This window comes from Copadichromis virginalis, linkage group LG19 (assembly GCF_057382275.1).
Source record: "Copadichromis virginalis isolate Kocher_CV1m ecotype Utaka linkage group LG19, C_Virginalis_male_GT1.1, whole genome shotgun sequence".
Classification (NCBI taxonomy): Eukaryota; Metazoa; Chordata; class Actinopteri; order Cichliformes; family Cichlidae; genus Copadichromis; species Copadichromis virginalis.
Window position 1 is genome coordinate 7,366,575 of NC_140636.1, and position 19,396 is coordinate 7,385,970.

Genomic DNA, 19,396 nt, shown 5'->3' on the forward strand with positions numbered 1-19,396 from the left:
AGCTTTTATGACACATCACCTATCAAATTTTTCAGTGAAGTTATTATCAACTTGTAAATTCCTGTAGGATGCACAGGAATCACCTTATATAGGTGAAAATGGGGCTGGGGTTGCTGGGGTATTGTTTTGCCAGATTTATTTAGTAAAATGTGCTAAATAAAAAAGGAAATAACATCCATATCCATATTTGGTGTAACTGGCTTCTGAAGCCATTTGATTTACAGTGTCATTATTTATTAAGTGTTAGTAAAAGTATGCATGTTTTTGATGATGTGTGTTTAGATGCTGCTCTGACTGACAGGAACGTGGAGACCAAAGTCTCGTCTGCAGATGTCTCAGCCAGTCAGCACATGTTGGTTTGCTGCCTGCTGGAAATGGGAGCATTGGTTCAGGGATTGGGATCTTCTGCGGCCCCCCTGCTCACAGACACTACCACAGGTCTGCAAGATGTGTTTTTCTATAGTGTTAAAGACACTCATTAGGGCCTGAGCGCTGACAGTGCAAAAGGCTTATTGTATCTGCTCCGTTTATTGTTGTTCAGGGAAACGAGTCACCTTGTTGACAGTTTAACCATGCTCAAAATCCCATTAAAAATTTTTGCACATACATCAGGTCTTGTGAAAACTTGTGTATTTTATTGGTCTTAGATATGTGCAGTGCAGAATGCTTCCATAGCGCCTATAAATTTGCAAACAATTAACTCCACCTCTGTCGTTCACATACATGTACGAAATTTGGCACACCCATGTAACATCCTAAGAGACACAAAAATTATTTTGGATTGATGTCCTAAACCCGACCAGCCATAAGTCCCCCATTTTGAATTTAATAGTTGATTTTGACATCTTTTTTGCATTTCCCACCACTTGTACTTTTTCAAACTCCTCCTGGGATTTAAGAGATTTTTTTTGAATCCGTGATACCATGAATAAACTTCAAACACTGATGATGTTTCACAGTAAAAATTAAACATTTCTATTGTACTTTAATGAACATCTTATCATCCCATGTATATAAAATTCATTGGTAGTTCTGTTCATGATATATATAGGAGCGGATGCATAATTAGTGGGTATTCTCCACCACCATTTAGTGGGCATAGCAGACCATCAGTCTGCCCACAACAATGAGTTCCCAGGCTCAGTTATAGCAAAGGTGGATCGCAACACAGCTCGACCACAGCAAGCCAGGGTGTGCACCAAAGTGCAAAAGCCCTCTTATCACTGCTTGCAGTTTTAATTTAGATATTTCTTTCTTTGTTTCTTTCTTTGTAACCACCTCTGTGTCTCTCTATGCATCACATATTATGCAACATCTTCCACACTGCTGTGAGGTGGATACTAACTCCAGTTGTACATTGCTGATTAAGGGTGCTCCTCTTCTAGCTGGAAATGTTCCCAAGACTTTGAGATGGTCATACTGGAGGTAGAACAAAGCACAACAGTGTTTTTTATTTTATTTTTTATATTGGCTAATGTCTCTAATATATCTCAAAATTTTGGGAGCATTTCCACTGCACTATACCCCTGAGCACACTGAACCTACAGAGAAGAACCTAATACCATCGCAGCTTAAGATGGTGAAGTTGGAGTACATCCATCTCACTGCAGCTGATTACTTTTCAGAGTAGCTGGCAAATAAAATACTTGTTGTGATGTAAGAAATGTGATTTACAAATGTATTCACAAAGGTGGACGTAAGTCCTGCAAAATCTCAGCGTATGACTGACTGTCTCTCCCATTCATGCATCCAGCCCTCCTGGACACGGTGATCTCTGTCCTCCTTCACCCAGCCACCTTGGCCAGGCTGGCTGCTGCTTGGTGCCTGCGCTGCGTTGCCATGGCTATGCCGTCTCACTGCTCTCTCCTCCTGGACTGTTGCGTCGAACGTCTAGTGGCACTGAAATCCTCACCCGACGCTGTAGCTGGGTATGGAGCTGCTATTGCTGCCCTGGTGGCAGCAGTGCAGCACTGCCCACTTGGAATTCCACACACAAAGGACAAGGTGTGTACACTGGCACCACATTATTACACTGAACATTTTGCCATACACATCTTCAGAATTGCATCACCACATCATCATTAGAGTGATTTGAAGCTTTTGTCAATTTTATTTTGAAACAGTTTCATGGCTACTACTTTTATTGCTGAAATCCTGTTTATGAGTTTGTTTGATAGCTCCACTTTGTTATTATTTATGTTGTGTATCTATGTGTGTAGATGGTGTTGGATCTGGCAGAAGACCTCCTCCGTTCAGCCTCTCAGAACAGTCAGATTTCTCTCCAGAGGACTCAGGCTGGCTGGCTGCTCATCTCCTCTTTAATCACGCTGGGTAAAACTGCTGAACTACACTCTAAATCTTCTTGCACCATACCAGAGGAAACTGTGAAGATCTGCAAACATCTTCATTACCATTGTGTTTGAGATGGAGTAGAAGCATGCCCTTACAGATTGCAGCTTCTTTAGGGGATATTAGTATTTGAAAGGTTTTGCTTTCCCTGAAAGAAATTCATGGTATACAGGTCCCCATGACTGACATCATTTCATCTAGTACCACAATAAAATCTCCTCTTCTCTAATATAACAATATAATATTAAACTTTGAACTAACATTTTATTTGATTAAATCCCTTGTCACACCAAAGAGTTTATTCAGTAACCTGTTTCTACCATCAGCTGTTGACTGGTAAATTTTTATAGGTTGTAGTTTGCTGTTGATGCACCAGCAGAGTAGGCAGGGAAGTGGATGGTGAGACAAACATGCCTAATAATTACTTCCACTTCCTGCTTTTTCTCTCTGTTGCTCCAAATCTCCAATTTATTGTAACTGACCAGCAGAACATTCTTAAATTAAAACAGATAAGTGTAATGATTTATTTTATTTTTTTTTTTTGAATTATAAAAGTGTTTCAAATGTTCGGGTGAGAAATGCAATAAATCCGTCAAACTGTATTAGCACTATTATTGTTAGTTCCAAAGAATGAGATCTCAGATACAAGCAATGAGCTTTCTCTGAGGGGTGGATGGGCTTTCCTTTAGCAACACAGTAAGGAATTCAGTTATTTAGAATGGGCTCAGAGCTGCTGCTCCTCTACATTGAGGTGTTCCGAGGAGGCCCTGTGGTAGATTGGAGAGCTTGTATCTGGAGAGATGAAAGATTTGATAGGAATTTGTTGTGCCTTGTGTATTAATCTGTGTTTATAGGTCCAGCTGTGGTGGAGCACCATCTGCCCCGCCTGCTTCTACTGTGGAGATGTGTGTTTCCTGCTTCACTTCGTGAGCAGGAGATGGAGCTCCGACGTGGGGACTACTTCACGTGGCAGGTTACACTCGAAGGACGTTCTGGAGCACTCAGTGGTTGGTACACTCACTGCCAAACAGAAATCTGTGTCTCCACAAGTTGGAAGGCATTTTTGAGACTCCAAATGTGGTTTCAGTGACAGGGTTAAATTTGGGTTATGGTTAGGTAGGGGTTAGGCATTCATTTTTCATTGTTAGTGTTAAGGTAAGGGGCTAGGGAAAGCATTATGTCAATTAGATGTCAATTAGATGTCACCATAAGAGAGGTGTGTGTGTGTGTGTGTGTGTGTGTGTGTGTGTGTGTGTGTGTGTGTGTGTGTGTGATTAAGAAAGAAAGTTAAAATTTCTCTCAACTGTGTGTCTGAACAGCGATGAAGAACCTGCTGCAGCACTGTAGAGAGCTTGTGACTGATGAAGTCATCAGCCGTCTACTCACACCATTAACCTGTGCTGTGGCTCTGCTTACCAAGTTAGTGCCTCGTTGATTTTACTTGTAAAGAATTGTTTAAATGTATGTTAAAAAATTTGTTTAATGTCATTTTCAGTTATATAGTCTTAGTATCCTTTTATTTATGTCTCCAGGTTGCCTGCTCTATTCAGGTCTTATGGCAATTCAGTTAAGAGCTGGTCCATCGTCTACAGGCTGAGAGTATATGAGCTGCTTGCTCTACTGCATCCACAAACTTACCAGGGTAATGCTTCACCTCTGATACTGTTTTGCACTTATTTTCTTTCTTCTTTTCATTTCCTTTGACTTGCATCTTTTTGCCTGTTGTCCTCTTTTTGTATCTCATTGCCTTCTTTCCTTTCCTTTGATTAAAGTCTCTTGTTTCTGCCTTTTATTATCACAATTTTTCTTCTTTTTTTGCATCCATGAATAACCCTATAGACAAAGCTACAAAAAATATATTGATTATTTCAGTTATATATATTTTTATGTGGATGTTTAAAAACCAATTGTGGCAGGGTGTGGCTTGGGCACATCTGCAGACTGCAGCCTAGGATTGGAAAAGCAGCAACCGGGAAATAAAGTGTGTAAACCAGTGAAATATGTGGTCGGGTCTGTCATTCCCGTTACATTGGTGATGCGGTTGGACCCCTGGTCCCACTCATCCCTGCCGCTGGTCCATGGGCCGGGGACACAGATGTTTGGGGGTGGGTAGGCTAGGCTGGACGACTCCCCGGCCTAGATCGGGCGATGGGGGTATGTGGCAGGCTGTGGCCTCCCCTGTTCAAAGGAGTGTGCTGGGATCTGGGGGTTGATGTGTATGTGTCGCTGGCAGCTGAAAAGCTGCAGCCTGGGATTGGAAAAGCAGCAACTGGGGAACAAAGTGTGTCAAAAGTATGAACTATGTGGTCAGGTCCTTATTGCCACACTAAGGACCTGACCTGATTAAGAGAAACAGGATCCCAATAGTGTGAATGCCTCACAGGCATTCACACTATTGGGATCCTGTTTCTCTTTATTCTTTCTTTTTCTTTTTCTAGTTGCTTCCGTACGTTTTTTGCCGCTTAACTAGTCCCCCAGTTTTTATGCCATTATCACCATTCAAATTTTTACAGTTTCTGTCAGCTCTGCTCTTTCCAGCTATATCTTTTGGTTGTTATAACTGTTATATTTTTTGCTATATTAAGTTTTTCATCCAGTTTCTGCTCCCATTGAAGTGAATGGCAGACATCCCATAAAATGCTCTAAGTGGCATTATTTGAAGCTTAACTACTTCCACATACTTTCACCTAGAACCACCATTCCACCTTTAAACTATTCTCCTGTCCTTCTGCTACTATTGTCTAATTCAGCTTTTCCATAAGTTCTACCGTTTCCCTTAAATTAATTTTTAACTTTTGTATGAATTATGAGGATTTGCATGGGTTGTTATCGTTGCTATGGACTGAGAGTTTGAGTGCGTGCACTCTAAGCTCTGAATCCCTTCTTCATGTACGAACAAACTCCTGTTGCTTACTCAATGTTCGCTGAACCCACACAAATTATACATCAAAACGTAGGTATTTTTGTTGGCTTTAAGACAGTGTCACTATCATTATCGTGCGAGTTACGTTTTTTTCACAATTTGCCTCGAAGTGACACAAGGTCTGAAAATTCCCCATTCAAAGTCTATGGGGAGGTTGTGAAACTCAGTGCTGAAATCCTGTAACGGGAGGGATTTTCAAATTGTCATATCTCCTTAATGAAGCGAAGTTAAGACATGAGGCTTGTGCCAATATATCTTCAGACACTGCTGACACTCACAGTGGAAGCAGTTTTCACAATTATCTTACCGTTGAGCCATGAATTACGTTTGTTTGAGGGGCGGAAATCTGTCCTTCTCTCAGTTTTCTAACTCTGAAAATGAAGCTGTTTCTTCTCTCGTCATATCTCCACGACGGAGGTACAAAGAGCAGTGAAAGTACACCAAAGTCTGCTGATTCACCCAGTACAAGAATTATGCCTCTATCCCACCTACGTTCTGAGTTACACAACGTTTTGTAACACCAAAAAACGGCATTTTTCGCCTCTCACCGCGATCTAATTCTGACTGCTCATCAGTCTGTTTTGCAGGAAATGCAATTTTTCAACTAGAATAAAATTTATTCTAGTTGCCAATTTCTTTAACTAGTCCCTCAGTTTTCAGCCAATTTTCACCATTCAAGTTTTAAACTGTTCTTTCTTTCTTTCTTTCTTTCTTTCTTTCTTTCTTTCTTTCTTTCTTTCTTTCTTTCTTTCTTTCTTTCTTTCTTTCTTTCTTTCTTTCTTTCTTTCTTTCTTTCTTTCTTTCTTTCTTTCTTTCTGCTAATGCCTGCTATATCTTTTGGTGCTCATAACTGTTATACTTTTCGAGATATTAAGCTTTTTTTCGCCATTTTTTTTGGCCCATTAAAATCAATGGACCACATTACAAGTGTGATCACTGGTTTTGCCCGCCAGGGTGAGCTGTGTTTTAGCTCAGTGAGATGAACAGCCGTTCTCAGAGCTGGAGACCCGGGTTCAAATCCCACTTATGACAAAAAAATTTCAATAAACAGTTCAACTTTTTTAACTCTTTTCAACACAAATTTTAGCTTCTTCGCCTCTTTTCAGCAGAAATTCTGCTGATTCATGTCTATTCAGCAGAATTTTTAGCTTCTTGATCTGTTTTCAGCAACATTTTCAGTTTCTTTACCTCATTTCCGAACAGTTTTCTGTTTCTTCATCTCTTTACAGCAGAAAGTTCAAAAAGTTCACCTCTTTTCAGCAGAATTTTCAGCATCTTCACCTCTTTTCAGCAGAATTTTCAGCATCTTCACCTCTTTTCAAGACAATTTTCAGTTTCATCTCTTTTCAGTCACCTGAGAACCAGTTTGGCTCAGCTTCAAATCCTACCTGTTGTCCTCGCCGTACATCTTCCCTCCTCTCACTCTCCCTGCTTTCTTGACACTCTTCAGTGTACCCTTTCAAATAAAGCAGTTTTCAGCAGAGTGCAGCTTCAACACAGTGTTTTTAGCACATAGTTCTCCTTCTTCTGCTCTTTTCAGATTCCACTACACTGCATTTTCGCAGGAAATGCAACTTTTTCTAGTTGGGTGGATGCCGTAGGCATCCACACTATTGAGATCCTGTTTCTCTTTATTCTTTATCCTTTATTATTCTAGTTGCTCCGTTTCTTTGCCGCTTAACTACTCCCTCAGTTTTCAGCCGATTTTTACCATTCAAACTCTAAACTGTTCTGCTATTTCTGCTTTCGACTGCTATATCTTTTGGTACTTATTACTATTATACTTTTTAAAATATTACACTTTTTTCCTTTAATTTGTCCCATTGAAATGAATGGGAAACTTCTACAATTCTGCTAAAACTTGCTTGTCTTTGAAACTTAACTACTTCCTCATACTTTCACCTAGAAACTCCATTCAAACTTTAAAACGTTCTCAGATGATTGGGCTATTCCTGTGTGATTCAGCTTTTTCATATCTGTTACCGTTTTCATGTAATGACTCTTTAAGTTTTCAGTTACAACTTTGTGATTTTTCAGAAAATACATGTGTTGCTATGGTTGCTATGCAATTAACTCCCACTGCACACTCGTCCGTTCTGAATTTTCTCTTCATGTCTGAACAACTCCTTGCTACTCGCTCAATTTCCACTCAACTTCCACAAATTATACATCAAAACGTAGGTATTTTTGCTGGCTTTAAGACAGTGTCACTATAATTATTGTGAGAGTTACGTTTTTTTCACAATTTGCCTCGAAGTGACACATGGTCTAAAAACTCCCCATTCAAAGTCTATGGGGAGGTTGTGAAACTCAGAGCTGAAATACTGAAACTGAAGGCATTTTCAAATCGTCATATCTCCTTAACGAAGCAAAGTTAAGACATGAGGCTTGTCCCTGTATATCTTCAGACACTCCTGACACTCACAATTCAAGAATTATTTTCTCACCTATTACCGTTCTGAGATGAGTTAGACTTGTTTGAGGGGTGGAAATCTGTCCTCCTCTCATTTTTCAAATTCCGAAAATGAAGCCGTTTCTTCTCTCGTCATATCTCCGCGACGGAGATACAAAGAGCTATGTAAATCGCAGTCAAAGTACACCAAAGTCCGCTGATTCACCCAGTGCAAGAATTATGCTTCTATCCCACCTAGTTTTTGAGTTACACGACGTTTTGTAACTCCAAAAAACGGCGTTTTTCGCGTCTCACCGCGATCTAATTCTGACTCCTCATCACCCTTTTTTTCAAAGCGCCCGCCCCCTTAGAGGTGGCGCGATTGGTAATGACGCCGCTCTTCAGACCAGAGGTCGTGGGTTCGATTCCACCTTGGCCCACATGTTTTTTTTTTAACTACAAATTTATACACTATCACAGACCGGTAATTCATATTGATAATTTATTACAATTCTGCAAAGTTTAATGATTTTAGCAGCTTTTCTAATATGGACCTCAGATTCTGGTTAACAGTCTATGGCAGAAATACATACAAGTACACAGCCTGATGAAGCAGACAGAAGCAGTACCTCTGATTGGTTCCGCAGTTTCACCTCTTATCAGCACAAATCTCACCCTCTTCTGCTGTTTTCACCTCTTTTCTGCTAATTTGAGCTTCTGTTCCACAGTGCACTCAGCCTCTTCTGCTGTTTTCATTAGAATTTTAAGCTTTTCCACCTTTTTTCAGTTACGTGAGAACCAGTTTGGCTCAATGAGTAGCTGAAAAATATCAGCCTCTTCTGCTGTTTTAGCAGGATTTCAGAGTTCAGCTTTTTCACTTGTTTTAAGCACAAATTTCAGTTTCTTTACCTCATTTCACAACAAAGTTCTTCCTCTTCACCTCTTTTCTGCTAATTTGAGCTGCTGCTCCACAGTGCACATTTTCCCTCTCATCATATCTTTGCTTGTGACCAGAACTCATTTGGCTCAGAGGGTAGGGCATCTGTCGTGAGACCCGGTGGCAGAGGTTCGAATCCTACCTGTGACAGCTGCTACACATGTTCACTGCTTGCATGCGCTCTGCTTTCTTGACACTCTCCAGTGTGTCATTACACATACAGCCATCTTCAGCAAGCACTTCTGCTTCTACACTTCTTTTCAACTCGGCTTTTTGCTTCTTTACCTCTTTTCAGCAGAAATTATTCCTCTTCACCTCTTTTCTGCTAATTAGAGCTCCTGCTCCACAGTGCACTTAGCCTCTTCTGCTGTTTTCATTAGAATTTTAAGCTTTTCCACCTTTTTTCAGTTACGTGAGAACCAGTTTGGCTCAGTGAGTAGCTGAAAAATATCAGCCTCTACTACTGTTTTAGCAGGATTTCAGAGTTCAGCTTTTTCACTTGTTTTAAGCACAAATTTCAGTTTCTTTACCTCATTTCACAACAAAGTTCTTCCTCTTCACCTCTTTTCTGCTAATTTGAGCTTCTGCTCCACAGTGCACATTTTCTCTCTCATCATATATTTGCTTGAGACCAGAACTCATTTGGCTCAGAGTAGAGCTGGGCGATAGAACGATAACGATATGTATCGCGATATAACTTTTACTCGATAGAGAAATTAAGCTATCGCGATAGACCTCGCCGCTCTTGTCCTCAAAAAAAAAAAAAAAAAAAAAAAAAAAAAGGTCAGCCAATCCAAATTAAGTAGCGCAGAGCCGAACCAATCACAGCCGCAGCGTCACGTCGCGTGACTTGTTACGTACAGCACAAGTGCCAAGCCACACGTGTGTTTGTTTGGGAAGCAGCCAGCGGGTAATGGAGCCAGCGCGTAATGGAGGAAATGAGTGTGCCGACTAGAAAAATCAACCGAGCGTGACCGAAGAGAAAACAGATGATGGTTGCAATGCCGGAGAGATTGTCGAACGGAAGAGCCATAGAAGTTCCGTAGTGTGAAGGTATTTCGGCTATTTCAAGTCTGACAAAAAACAGAGTAGCGTGCACTGTAAATTGTGCCGAAAGCAAGTCTGGAAATACAATAAACTGGTGCATGCGTCACACTGTGCGCCACGTTATTGTTTCGGTGAAATGAATTTCTACAATACTGTTACTGTTAATTCTACTCTCTGCAGTGTTTAAATGCTTACATATACACACAGTTACTGTCCCTCCACACATACGACTCGGTTCTGCTTCTATGCCCCAGCTTTGTTTACTTTTTCCCACCGAGGCTTCTAGACTTCTGATTGGCCAACATTTCTGCACGGTTAGGAATCTAGCGCCACCTGCTGCTTTGGCATGTTCATAGCAGCGTTTTCCTTCATTTCTGCCTTTATGTGTGGACGGGATTATTTTTAAAACGAAAACGGAAAATCTCCGTTTTCAAAAATACCCATGTACGCGTGGACGTAGCCTCAGTCTCTGACTGGAAGCGCTAATTCGTCATTCGGCTTTTGTCAGACTAAAGTAACTGTTAAAACTGTTTGAAAAGCTCAGCTATACAACAAGGAGAGATTGAGAATTTCCTTTTAGTTCTCAGTTTATTTGATATTGACAAAAGTTAGTCAGTTTTGTCTGTTCTTCTGTAAAACAAACTAAGATTTATTTTTAGAATTAATATTTTGTTTCTAAGTGGAATTGACAATTTAGTCTGTTTCGTTTGTTCTATTTTGAAACTTAAACGCTTTAGCGGCTGCCTTGTGTGTAGTTTGCAATATTTGCCTTTATTTATCTGAAAAAGTCTCATGTTCCTTAAGTACATCTACCCTGTTGAACTTATTATGGGAAATAAATATTTAAATAAAAACAAGCTGCTGATTATTTCACATTTTACTTGTGAGCAACGGCACATTTAAATCTTACAAATATAGTTATTTGGCTTATATCGTGATAGATATCGTTATCGCCTGAAATGAAAAAAACATATCGTGATATGAAAAAATCTCATATCGCCCAGCTCTAGCTCAGAGGGTAGGGCAGCTGCCGTGAGACCCGGGGGCAGAGTTTCGAATCCTACCTGTGACAGTTGCTACACATGTTCCCTGCTTGCATGCGCTCTGCTTTCTTGACACTCTCCAGTGTGTCATTACACATACAGCCATCTTCAGCAAGCACTTCTACACCTCTTTTCAACTCATCTTTTTGCTTCTTTACCTCTTTTCAGCAGAACTTCTTCTGATTCACCTCTTTTCTGCTAAATGTTTAGCCTTTTCACCTCTTATTAGCACAATACTAAGCAGCTTCTGCTAATTTCACCAGAATTGTCAGTCTCTCCACCTCTTCTTTGTAAGAATCAGTTTGGTCCAGTAAGGTGAGACGCCGCCTATAGATCAGAAAGGCCAGGTTCGAATCTCGCTCAGGGCAATGTTTTTTGTTTTTTCAACTTTTTCTGCTTTTTTCAGCAGAAATCTTCAGCGTAAGGCATCCACACAGCATTTTCGCAGGAAATGCAATTTTTTCTAGTGACTCTTTAAGTTTTCAGTTACAACTTTGTGATTTTTCAGAAAATACATGTGTTGCTATGGTTGCTATGCAATTAACTCCCACTGCACACTCGTCCGTTCTGAATTTTCTCTTCATGTCTGAACAACTCCTTGCTACTCGCTCAATTTCCACTCAACTTCCACAAATTATACATCAAAACGTAGGTATTTTTGCTGGCTTTAAGACAGTGTCACTATAATTATTGTGAGAGTTACGTTTTTTTCACAATTTGCCTCGAAGTGACACATGGTCTAAAAACTCCCCATTCAAAGTCTATGGGGAGGTTGTGAAACTCAGAGCTGAAATACTGAAACTGAAGGCATTTTCAAATCGTCATATCTCCTTAACGAAGCAAAGTTAAGACATGAGGCTTGTCCCTGTATATCTTCAGACACTCCTGACACTCACAATTCAAGAATTATTTTCTCACCTATTACCGTTCTGAGATGAGTTAGACTTGTTTGAGGGGTGGAAATCTGTCCTCCTCTCATTTTTCAAATTCCGAAAATGAAGCCGTTTCTTCTCTCGTCATATCTCCGCGACGGAGATACAAAGAGCTATGTAAATCGCAGTCAAAGTACACCAAAGTCCGCTGATTCACCCAGTGCAAGAATTATGCTTCTATCCCACCTAGTTTTTGAGTTACACGACGTTTTGTAACTCCAAAAAACGGCGTTTTTCGCGTCTCACCGCGATCTAATTCTGACTCCTCATCACCCTTTTTTTCAAAGCGCCCGCCCCCTTAGAGGTGGCGCGATTGGTAATGACACCGCTCTTCAGACCAGAGGTCGTGGGTTCGATTCCACCTTGGCCCACATGTTTTTTTTTTTAACTACAAATTTATACACTATCACAGACCGGTAATTCATATTGATAATTTATTACAATTCTGCAAAGTTTAATGATTTTAGCAGCTTTTCTAATATGGACCTCAGATTCTGGTTAACAGTCTATGGCAGAAATACATACAAGTACACAGCCTGATGAAGCAGACAGAAGCAGTACCTCTGATTGGTTCCGCAGTTTCACCTCTTATCAGCACAAATCTCACCCTCTTCTGCTGTTTTCACCTCTTTTCTGCTAATTTGAGCTTCTGTTCCACAGTGCACTCAGCCTCTTCTGCTGTTTTCATTAGAATTTTAAGCTTTTCCACCTTTTTTCAGTTACGTGAGAACCAGTTTGGCTCAATGAGTAGCTGAAAAATATCAGCCTCTTCTGCTGTTTTAGCAGGATTTCAGAGTTCAGCTTTTTCACTTGTTTTAAGCACAAATTTCAGTTTCTTTACCTCATTTCACAACAAAGTTCTTCCTCTTCACCTCTTTTCTGCTAATTTGAGCTGCTGCTCCACAGTGCACATTTTCCCTCTCATCATATCTTTGCTTGTGACCAGAACTCATTTGGCTCAGAGGGTAGGGCATCTGTCGTGAGACCCGGTGGTAGAGGTTCGAATCCTACCTGTGACAGCTGCTACACATGTTCACTGCTTGCATGCGCTCTGCTTTCTTGACACTCTCCAGTGTGTCATTACACATACAGCCATCTTCAGCAAGCACTTCTGCTTCTACACTTCTTTTCAACTTGGCTTTTTGCTTCTTTACCTCTTTTCAGCAGAAATTATTCCTCTTCACCTCTTTTCTGCTAATTAGAGCTCCTGCTCCACAGTGCACTTAGCCTCTTCTGCTGTTTTCATTAGAATTTTAAGCTTTTCCACCTTTTTTCAGTTACGTGAGAACCAGTTTGGCTCAGTGAGTAGCTGAAAAATATCAGCCTCTACTACTGTTTTAGCAGGATTTCAGAGTTCAGCTTTTTCACTTGTTTTAAGCACAAATTTCAGTTTCTTTACCTCATTTCACAACAAAGTTCTTCCTCTTCACCTCTTTTCTGCTAATTTGAGCTTCTGCTCCACAGTGCACATTTTCTCTCTCATCATATATTTGCTTGAGACCAGAACTCATTTGGCTCAGAGGGTAGGGCAGCTGCCGTGAGACCCGGGGGCAGAGTTTCGAATCCTACCTGTGACAGTTGCTACACATGTTCCCTGCTTGCATGCGCTCTGCTTTCTTGACACTCTCCAGTGTGTCATTACACATACAGCCATCTTCAGCAAGCACTTCTACACCTCTTTTCAACTCATCTTTTTGCTTCTTTACCTCTTTTCAGCAGAACTTCTTCTGATTCACCTCTTTTCTGCTAAATGTTTAGCCTTTTCACCTCTTATTAGCACAATACTAAGCAGCTTCTGCTAATTTCACCAGAATTGTCAGTCTCTCCACCTCTTCTTTGTAAGAATCAGTTTGGTCCAGTAAGGTGAGACGCCGCCTATAGATCAGAAAGGCCAGGTTCGAATCTCGCTCAGGGCAATGTTTTTTGTTTTTTCAACTTTTTCTGCTTTTTTCAGCAGAAATCTTCAGCGTAAGGCATCCACACAGCATTTTCGCAGGAAATGCAATTTTTTCTAGTTCTTTATTCTTCTACCTTATTCTAGTTGCTCCGACCTTTGCTGGTTAACTACTCCCTCAGTTTTCAGCCGATTTTCACCATTCAAACTTTAAACTGTTCTGCTCCTTCTGCTAATGCCTGCTATGTCTTTTGGTGCTCATAACTTTTATACTTTTTGAGATATTAAGCTTTTATGCCATTTTTTTTTTTGGCTGATTTTTGCTGACAGGGAGCACATTATCAGTGTGATCACAAGTTTAGCTTGCCGGGCTGAGCCATGTCTTAGCTCAGTGAGATAAGCTGCCGTTCTCAGAGCAGGAGGGCCGGGTTCAAATACTGCTTATGGCAACATTTTCTTCAGTAAACGGTTCAACTGTTTTAACTCTTTTCAGCACAATTTTCAGTTTTTTCAGCTCTTTTTAGCACAAATCCAAGATTCTTAAGCTCTTTTCAGCAGAAATTTTAGACTTTCAACTCTTTTCAACACAAATTTCAGCCTCTTCTGCACTTTTTAGCAGAATTGTCAGCTTCTTCACCTCTTTTCAGCACAAATTTCAGTTTTTCAGCTCTTTTCAGCAATAATTTCAGCTCCTTTACCCCTTTTCAGCTAAAACTTCAGCTTTTTCACTTGTTTTCAGCACAAAGTTCTGCTTCTTCACCTCTTTTCAGCAAATTTCAGCTTTGCTCCACAGTGCACATTTTTTCTCTCATCATATCTTTGTTTGGGACCAGAACTCGTTAGGCTCAGTTGGTTGAGCAGCTGCCGTGAGACCCGGTGGCAAACGTTCGAATCCTACCTGTGACGGTTGCCACACATCTTCCCCTCTTGCATGCACTCTGTTTTCTTGACACTCTTCAGTGTATCCTTTCACATATACAGCCATCTTCAGCAAGCACTTCTGCTTCTACACCGCTTTTCAGCTGTTTTCAGCAGACTCCACTACATGGCATTCACACTGCATTTTTGCAGGAAATGCAACTTTTTCTAGTTTTAGCAGATCTTTTCATTTACTTTCTCAATTTCATAATATTAGGTTCAGATAAATATGTTAACAGACAGACAGTTCATAATCCAATAAGTGATTTATGTTGTTCTAGACATCCAATAGCTCAGCCATTACACACAGATTTCAGGTTCATATTAGTTTTTAGTAACGCAACTCCCAGCTGAATACATCCAGCTTTCCACCTGAGTCACCGTCTTCAGGACCAGTTGTGAGCAACTCCTAAGGATTCACCTGTATATCAAAAACATATAGATTCTTCTTTCATGGTAACTTATGTACCCTAAACTCTGAGAAACACAAGCATAAAAAGTGTGCTTACTTACTTATTTTTGTTAGTACATTATTTGTTCCTTTTGATCTGCTTGTCTTTGACACATTTATTTGTTCTGCTCTCACAATCCCATGTTGGAAAACAGTCCCTACTTTGTAAAATGTTAATTTAAAAAAAAAGAAAAAAAGAAAGAGGATGCAATAGAAAACATTTCAAATGTTTAAACTGAGAAATCTACAAATCTTGAATAATTTCATTGGAATGTTCCTCGATGCAAAATTGCAAAAACTTGGGTCACATATCTGTATAACCTCCTGTAGACAGTGATGGGTAGCAAAAGATTACAGCATAATAAAGCTCATAATATTTAAAGATTCACAGAGTCTGAAGAGATGCCTGCCTGTAGTACAGATGTTTGACCAGTTATAAACATCTGGAACATTTTGAAATAAATAATATAATAAACAGGACTCGGGACTATTGATCAGTTAGAATCCTGTGTCAGTCAAGAATGGGGGCAACATTTTTCTCCCAAAAGTCTAGCAGCTGGTCTCATCCGTTTCCAGATGTTTATGCCCCAGTGGTTTATCACTGGGCACAGTGACACTGTTCCAACTTTTTTTTTGACACATGTTGCTGTCATCAAATTCAAAGTTACATTACTTTGGGGTTGTTTTTTTTTTTCTTTTCACAGTTAAAACATTTGATACGTTTTCTATGTTCTGTTGTGAATAAAATATTGCAAATCATTACATTCTGTTTTTATTTATGTCCCAACTTTTTGGGGAACAGGGATTGTTAGAATTCAAATGAGTTGGCTGGTAGTGTCTTAAAAACAACAACAGCATATTGTTATATTACCGACATAACGTTCCACTCACATCTGCTCATTTTTGCCATTGCAGCATTATTCTAAATTGCCCTACTGAATGTATCTGGTAAAGGTGAAGGAATATCTTCAGGAATATTGTTTTTTGGTGTTCTGGAACTGTAAATGGAGGTTTCCTTCAAAGGTGCAATTTTTACTTTGAAGCTGAACCTTTGAGCTCTGATTACTGAAGGTAAAAGTTTGGCAAAAATGAGAAAACAGAGTACCTGGACAGTGTTTATAGACACACTGTCCAGTGTTTATTGTCACTTCACATATCTGCAGAACTTCAATATCTAACAGTTCCTGTAGACACTAATGGGTAGCTAAAGATTGCAGCAGTAGTTGATGTGAGTCGGTTTTCTTCTCCAACTACAGAGAGTTTTGGGCTGGTGATGAATCAGCTGGTGTCTGATGTGTCAGGTCAGGACAACCTGCTGCTGCGGAGTCGGGGCGGTCTGCCTCCCCCCACCGCAGGGAAAAGGGAAACACCACCTGGGTCTGGGTGCAGTTCCCCCCTCCAGGGGCGGGGGCACCTAGACCCGGTTTGTAGAGTACGCTTGGGGAGTGTGATCGTGTGTACAACGTCTCTTTATGTCTGTCTCCACGTTGGTTGAGTGTGGAGTAAGTGCATATGAGAGCATGAGGGTGGGAATGGATGTTTGTATCTGTGTGTGCCTGTATGTCTGTGTCTATATGTCAGGTTGGATGTCAGGCGCCACCTCTCTGGGGACATCTCAGGCCCTCCAAGGTTTGGAGGCCTATCTCCCCCTACCACCACTTCCCCTGCCAGTGGCGGACCCCCTCAGACATCGGTGCGTTGGTGGTTCTTTGTGTCCGGGGATGGGCGTCCAGGTACACACCGGCTCACTCCTTGGCGGCCGCTTATCGGGGCCTGGAGCCTGGGGCTCGCTCGGGCCACTTTGGAGGTGGGGTGCCCCCGGCCTCTCGGCCTGGGGCTCGGTCACTCAGGCGCAGCTGGCTGCCGGCGGAGCTCACGGGCGCGTCACTGCAACTCCCCCTGGCTTCTGCTCCGCGGCTGCTGAGTGAGCCCTCATCTGGGACTCTCCTCAGCTCTTTCCGGGACAGTGGCGCAGCTGCCCCTCTGTTGGTCTTCCTTGGTCTTTTGTGTTCTGGGGGCCTCTGGATGTCTGGAGTTTTGATCTCCTCCACACCTGCTTCACGCCCTGGAGGACGGGGCTGTGGCCCCCCCACACCCTCTAGCAGATTATTACATGAAGGAACCTTTTAAAAAAACAAAAAACAAGCGCGTCCATGCTCACAGGTGTACACACGGGTGATCACACCCACAAACTACACCCTTTTTGGCTCCTACCTCAAAGCACACTGTGTTCTGTTGATCTTATGTGCTGCACAATAATGTTTAACATTTAGTATTTACTGTCATATTCCCATATATCATTGTGATGTTGTTTATTCTATTACTCTTGTTCTCTTCTGCTTGCTTTCTTTTTTCTTTCTCAGCAGGTGATCCAGGTGATTGATATATGCATTTTTTTTTTCTCTGCCCGTTCTGTTGGTTTTTGTCTTTTGCCCTTCTCCCCCGTCTCTCTTCTCAGCTGTTTCTCTTTCCCTCTTTCTTTCTCCCCTTCTTTCCCCCAGTCAAGTCTGTCCCGTATTCAGTAAGTGAAAATAAAATAAACAATAAAAGGTGAATCAAATGGACCATTACGGCAAGGCTGGGATGGTCAGTTTGGTAAAGTAAATCCGTTGGGCATCTTTCTTTGCCTTTAGACAACAATTCTGATGGCAAAAGAGCCAAACGGGACAGGCCAAAAAAAAAAAAGATTGCAGCAGTAGTTGATGTGAGTCGGTTTTCTTCTCCAACTACAGAGAGTTTTGGGCTGGTGATGAATCAGCTGGTGTCTGATGTGTCAGGTCAGGACAACCTGAATCAGACATGTTCAGAGCTTTCTCTGCTGCCTCCCCTCTGTCATTGTGACGACCTACCACTGGCTGGCCCTGCCCTCCATGACACTGACCACAGATACATCGAAGAACAGGTGAGCTTCAGCCCAGCTCTTAACAGTGATGGCTCAAAGGGGGAGAAACTTGACAAGTCTGAGGATTAGAATCAGAAAGACTGCTTTATTTTTATGTTGCAGCTCCACAGTAGCAGTGTGGGAGGAGGATCATTGGACAATGACCCCTTCAGTCTGTGTGAGAGGGGCTACGAAGCTCCCGCTCCTCTTCCATCCCCTGTCGCTCTGGCTACCACTTCCATCCATCTCTTTGGAGCCGTGTTCCCTCACATAATCTCTGCTCAGAGGTAAGCGACCTCTGACAGCCTAACCAGCACAGACTGACACGAGAAGGACATTGTGTATTTATTTAGCTGTTCATTTGCATACTTAATGTTGTTGTAATAACAAACCACAGCAAAAAAATTTAAGCTGCCTCAATAAAGGCAGCACTTCTGCACATTTTACAATTCTTATTTATTTTCTTTCTTTATATTTGAAGAAAGTCTTGGCATTATAAGCACCACTACATCAGTGACGAACACATACAGTTATGTCTAAAACTTGCCCCAGGGGGTGAGAGCTATAATAGTTTAACCCTCACAGCTTTCTCTTTGAACATTACAACAAGTTTGTACTCTTTAGAAGGACACGGTCCTAATCTGAGATGCAGGTTTTTGTTCTCAGTTAGGGCTACAGTTTGGTGCAGCTCTGCCAGATAGATAAGCTTTCTAAGCCAAGCTTAGAAAGCTGTGGAATAATGAGTCCTGTGTGTCAGGGTGAAGATACTGGAGCAGTTTGTGGAAACGGTGAACCAGCTAAAGGGTCAACGCCAGCAGACTATCCAGACTCACCTTTGTGCTGCCCTCTGCAGTCTGCTCAAGGTACTGCAACTGCGTAACCCCTGTGTATCTTCCAGAAAACCGGTATTAATGAAAACCCTGATGTTTAAGTGAACAGTTGCCATTATTCTGTTTTTAATCTTTTGTGCTCATCCTTACACTTCATGTGCAATCTTGCATTTGCAAGGCAGTGATGAGATGCACACTAAACTGCACTTTCTATGCTCCGTAATAGTGCACTATACAATACGCATGTGTATTGTATAGTACCCAAGAGATCAGCATACCACTCTCAGGACCAAGATGCATATTGTGTAGTTAGCTGGTTAACTGTGTTTGCTATTACTGTTGATTTTTTACCGCTCAGTTCTAAAAGGTTGATGGGCAGGTGGCGTGGACACCTAAGTTTGCGAATGTGATAACTCAAGTAGGAAGTCGCCTTGGATTTTTAAATTGATCAATTTAAATTAATACAAGGTACATTTATTAAAAATCTCAGACAAGTTTAAATCTCAGTGCATTCCCCCTTAGGGTCAGAGTACGTTTTTGTAAGAATCCGGTGATTGCGATAACTTGAGAACAAGATGTTTGTTTGTAAAATGCACCACAAGAGACAATAGAACACTGGACCTATTTTTTTACTACTGTCAGAGATGCCTACACCTCCACTGCCCTCCCTCCACTGGACAGGTCAGATCACAACCTTGTACTGCTCATAGCAGCATATAGGCCAGTGGTTCAGCGGACGTCAGTGACTGTAAAAACTGTGAAGAGGTGGTCTCAGGGGGCTAGGGAGACACTTTGTGGG

At 41.3% G+C, this 19,396-nt stretch overlaps 1 protein-coding gene across 1 annotated transcript in view; it reads left to right on the forward strand.

Moving 5' to 3' along the window:
• Window positions 1–19,396, forward strand: part of heatr5a (HEAT repeat containing 5a) — a 55,829-nt gene that overhangs the window by 16,169 nt on the left and 20,264 nt on the right. The window contains exons 9-17 of the mRNA XM_085442519.1: window positions 283–438; window positions 1,754–2,004; window positions 2,220–2,331; window positions 3,204–3,356; window positions 3,669–3,768; window positions 3,882–3,991; window positions 17,619–17,788; window positions 17,891–18,054; window positions 18,525–18,630. Of these exons, the coding sequence (XP_085298645.1) occupies window positions 283–438; window positions 1,754–2,004; window positions 2,220–2,331; window positions 3,204–3,356; window positions 3,669–3,768; window positions 3,882–3,991; window positions 17,619–17,788; window positions 17,891–18,054; window positions 18,525–18,630 (1,322 nt within the window). The remainder of the gene's footprint in view (window positions 1–282; window positions 439–1,753; window positions 2,005–2,219; window positions 2,332–3,203; window positions 3,357–3,668; window positions 3,769–3,881; window positions 3,992–17,618; window positions 17,789–17,890; window positions 18,055–18,524; window positions 18,631–19,396) is intronic.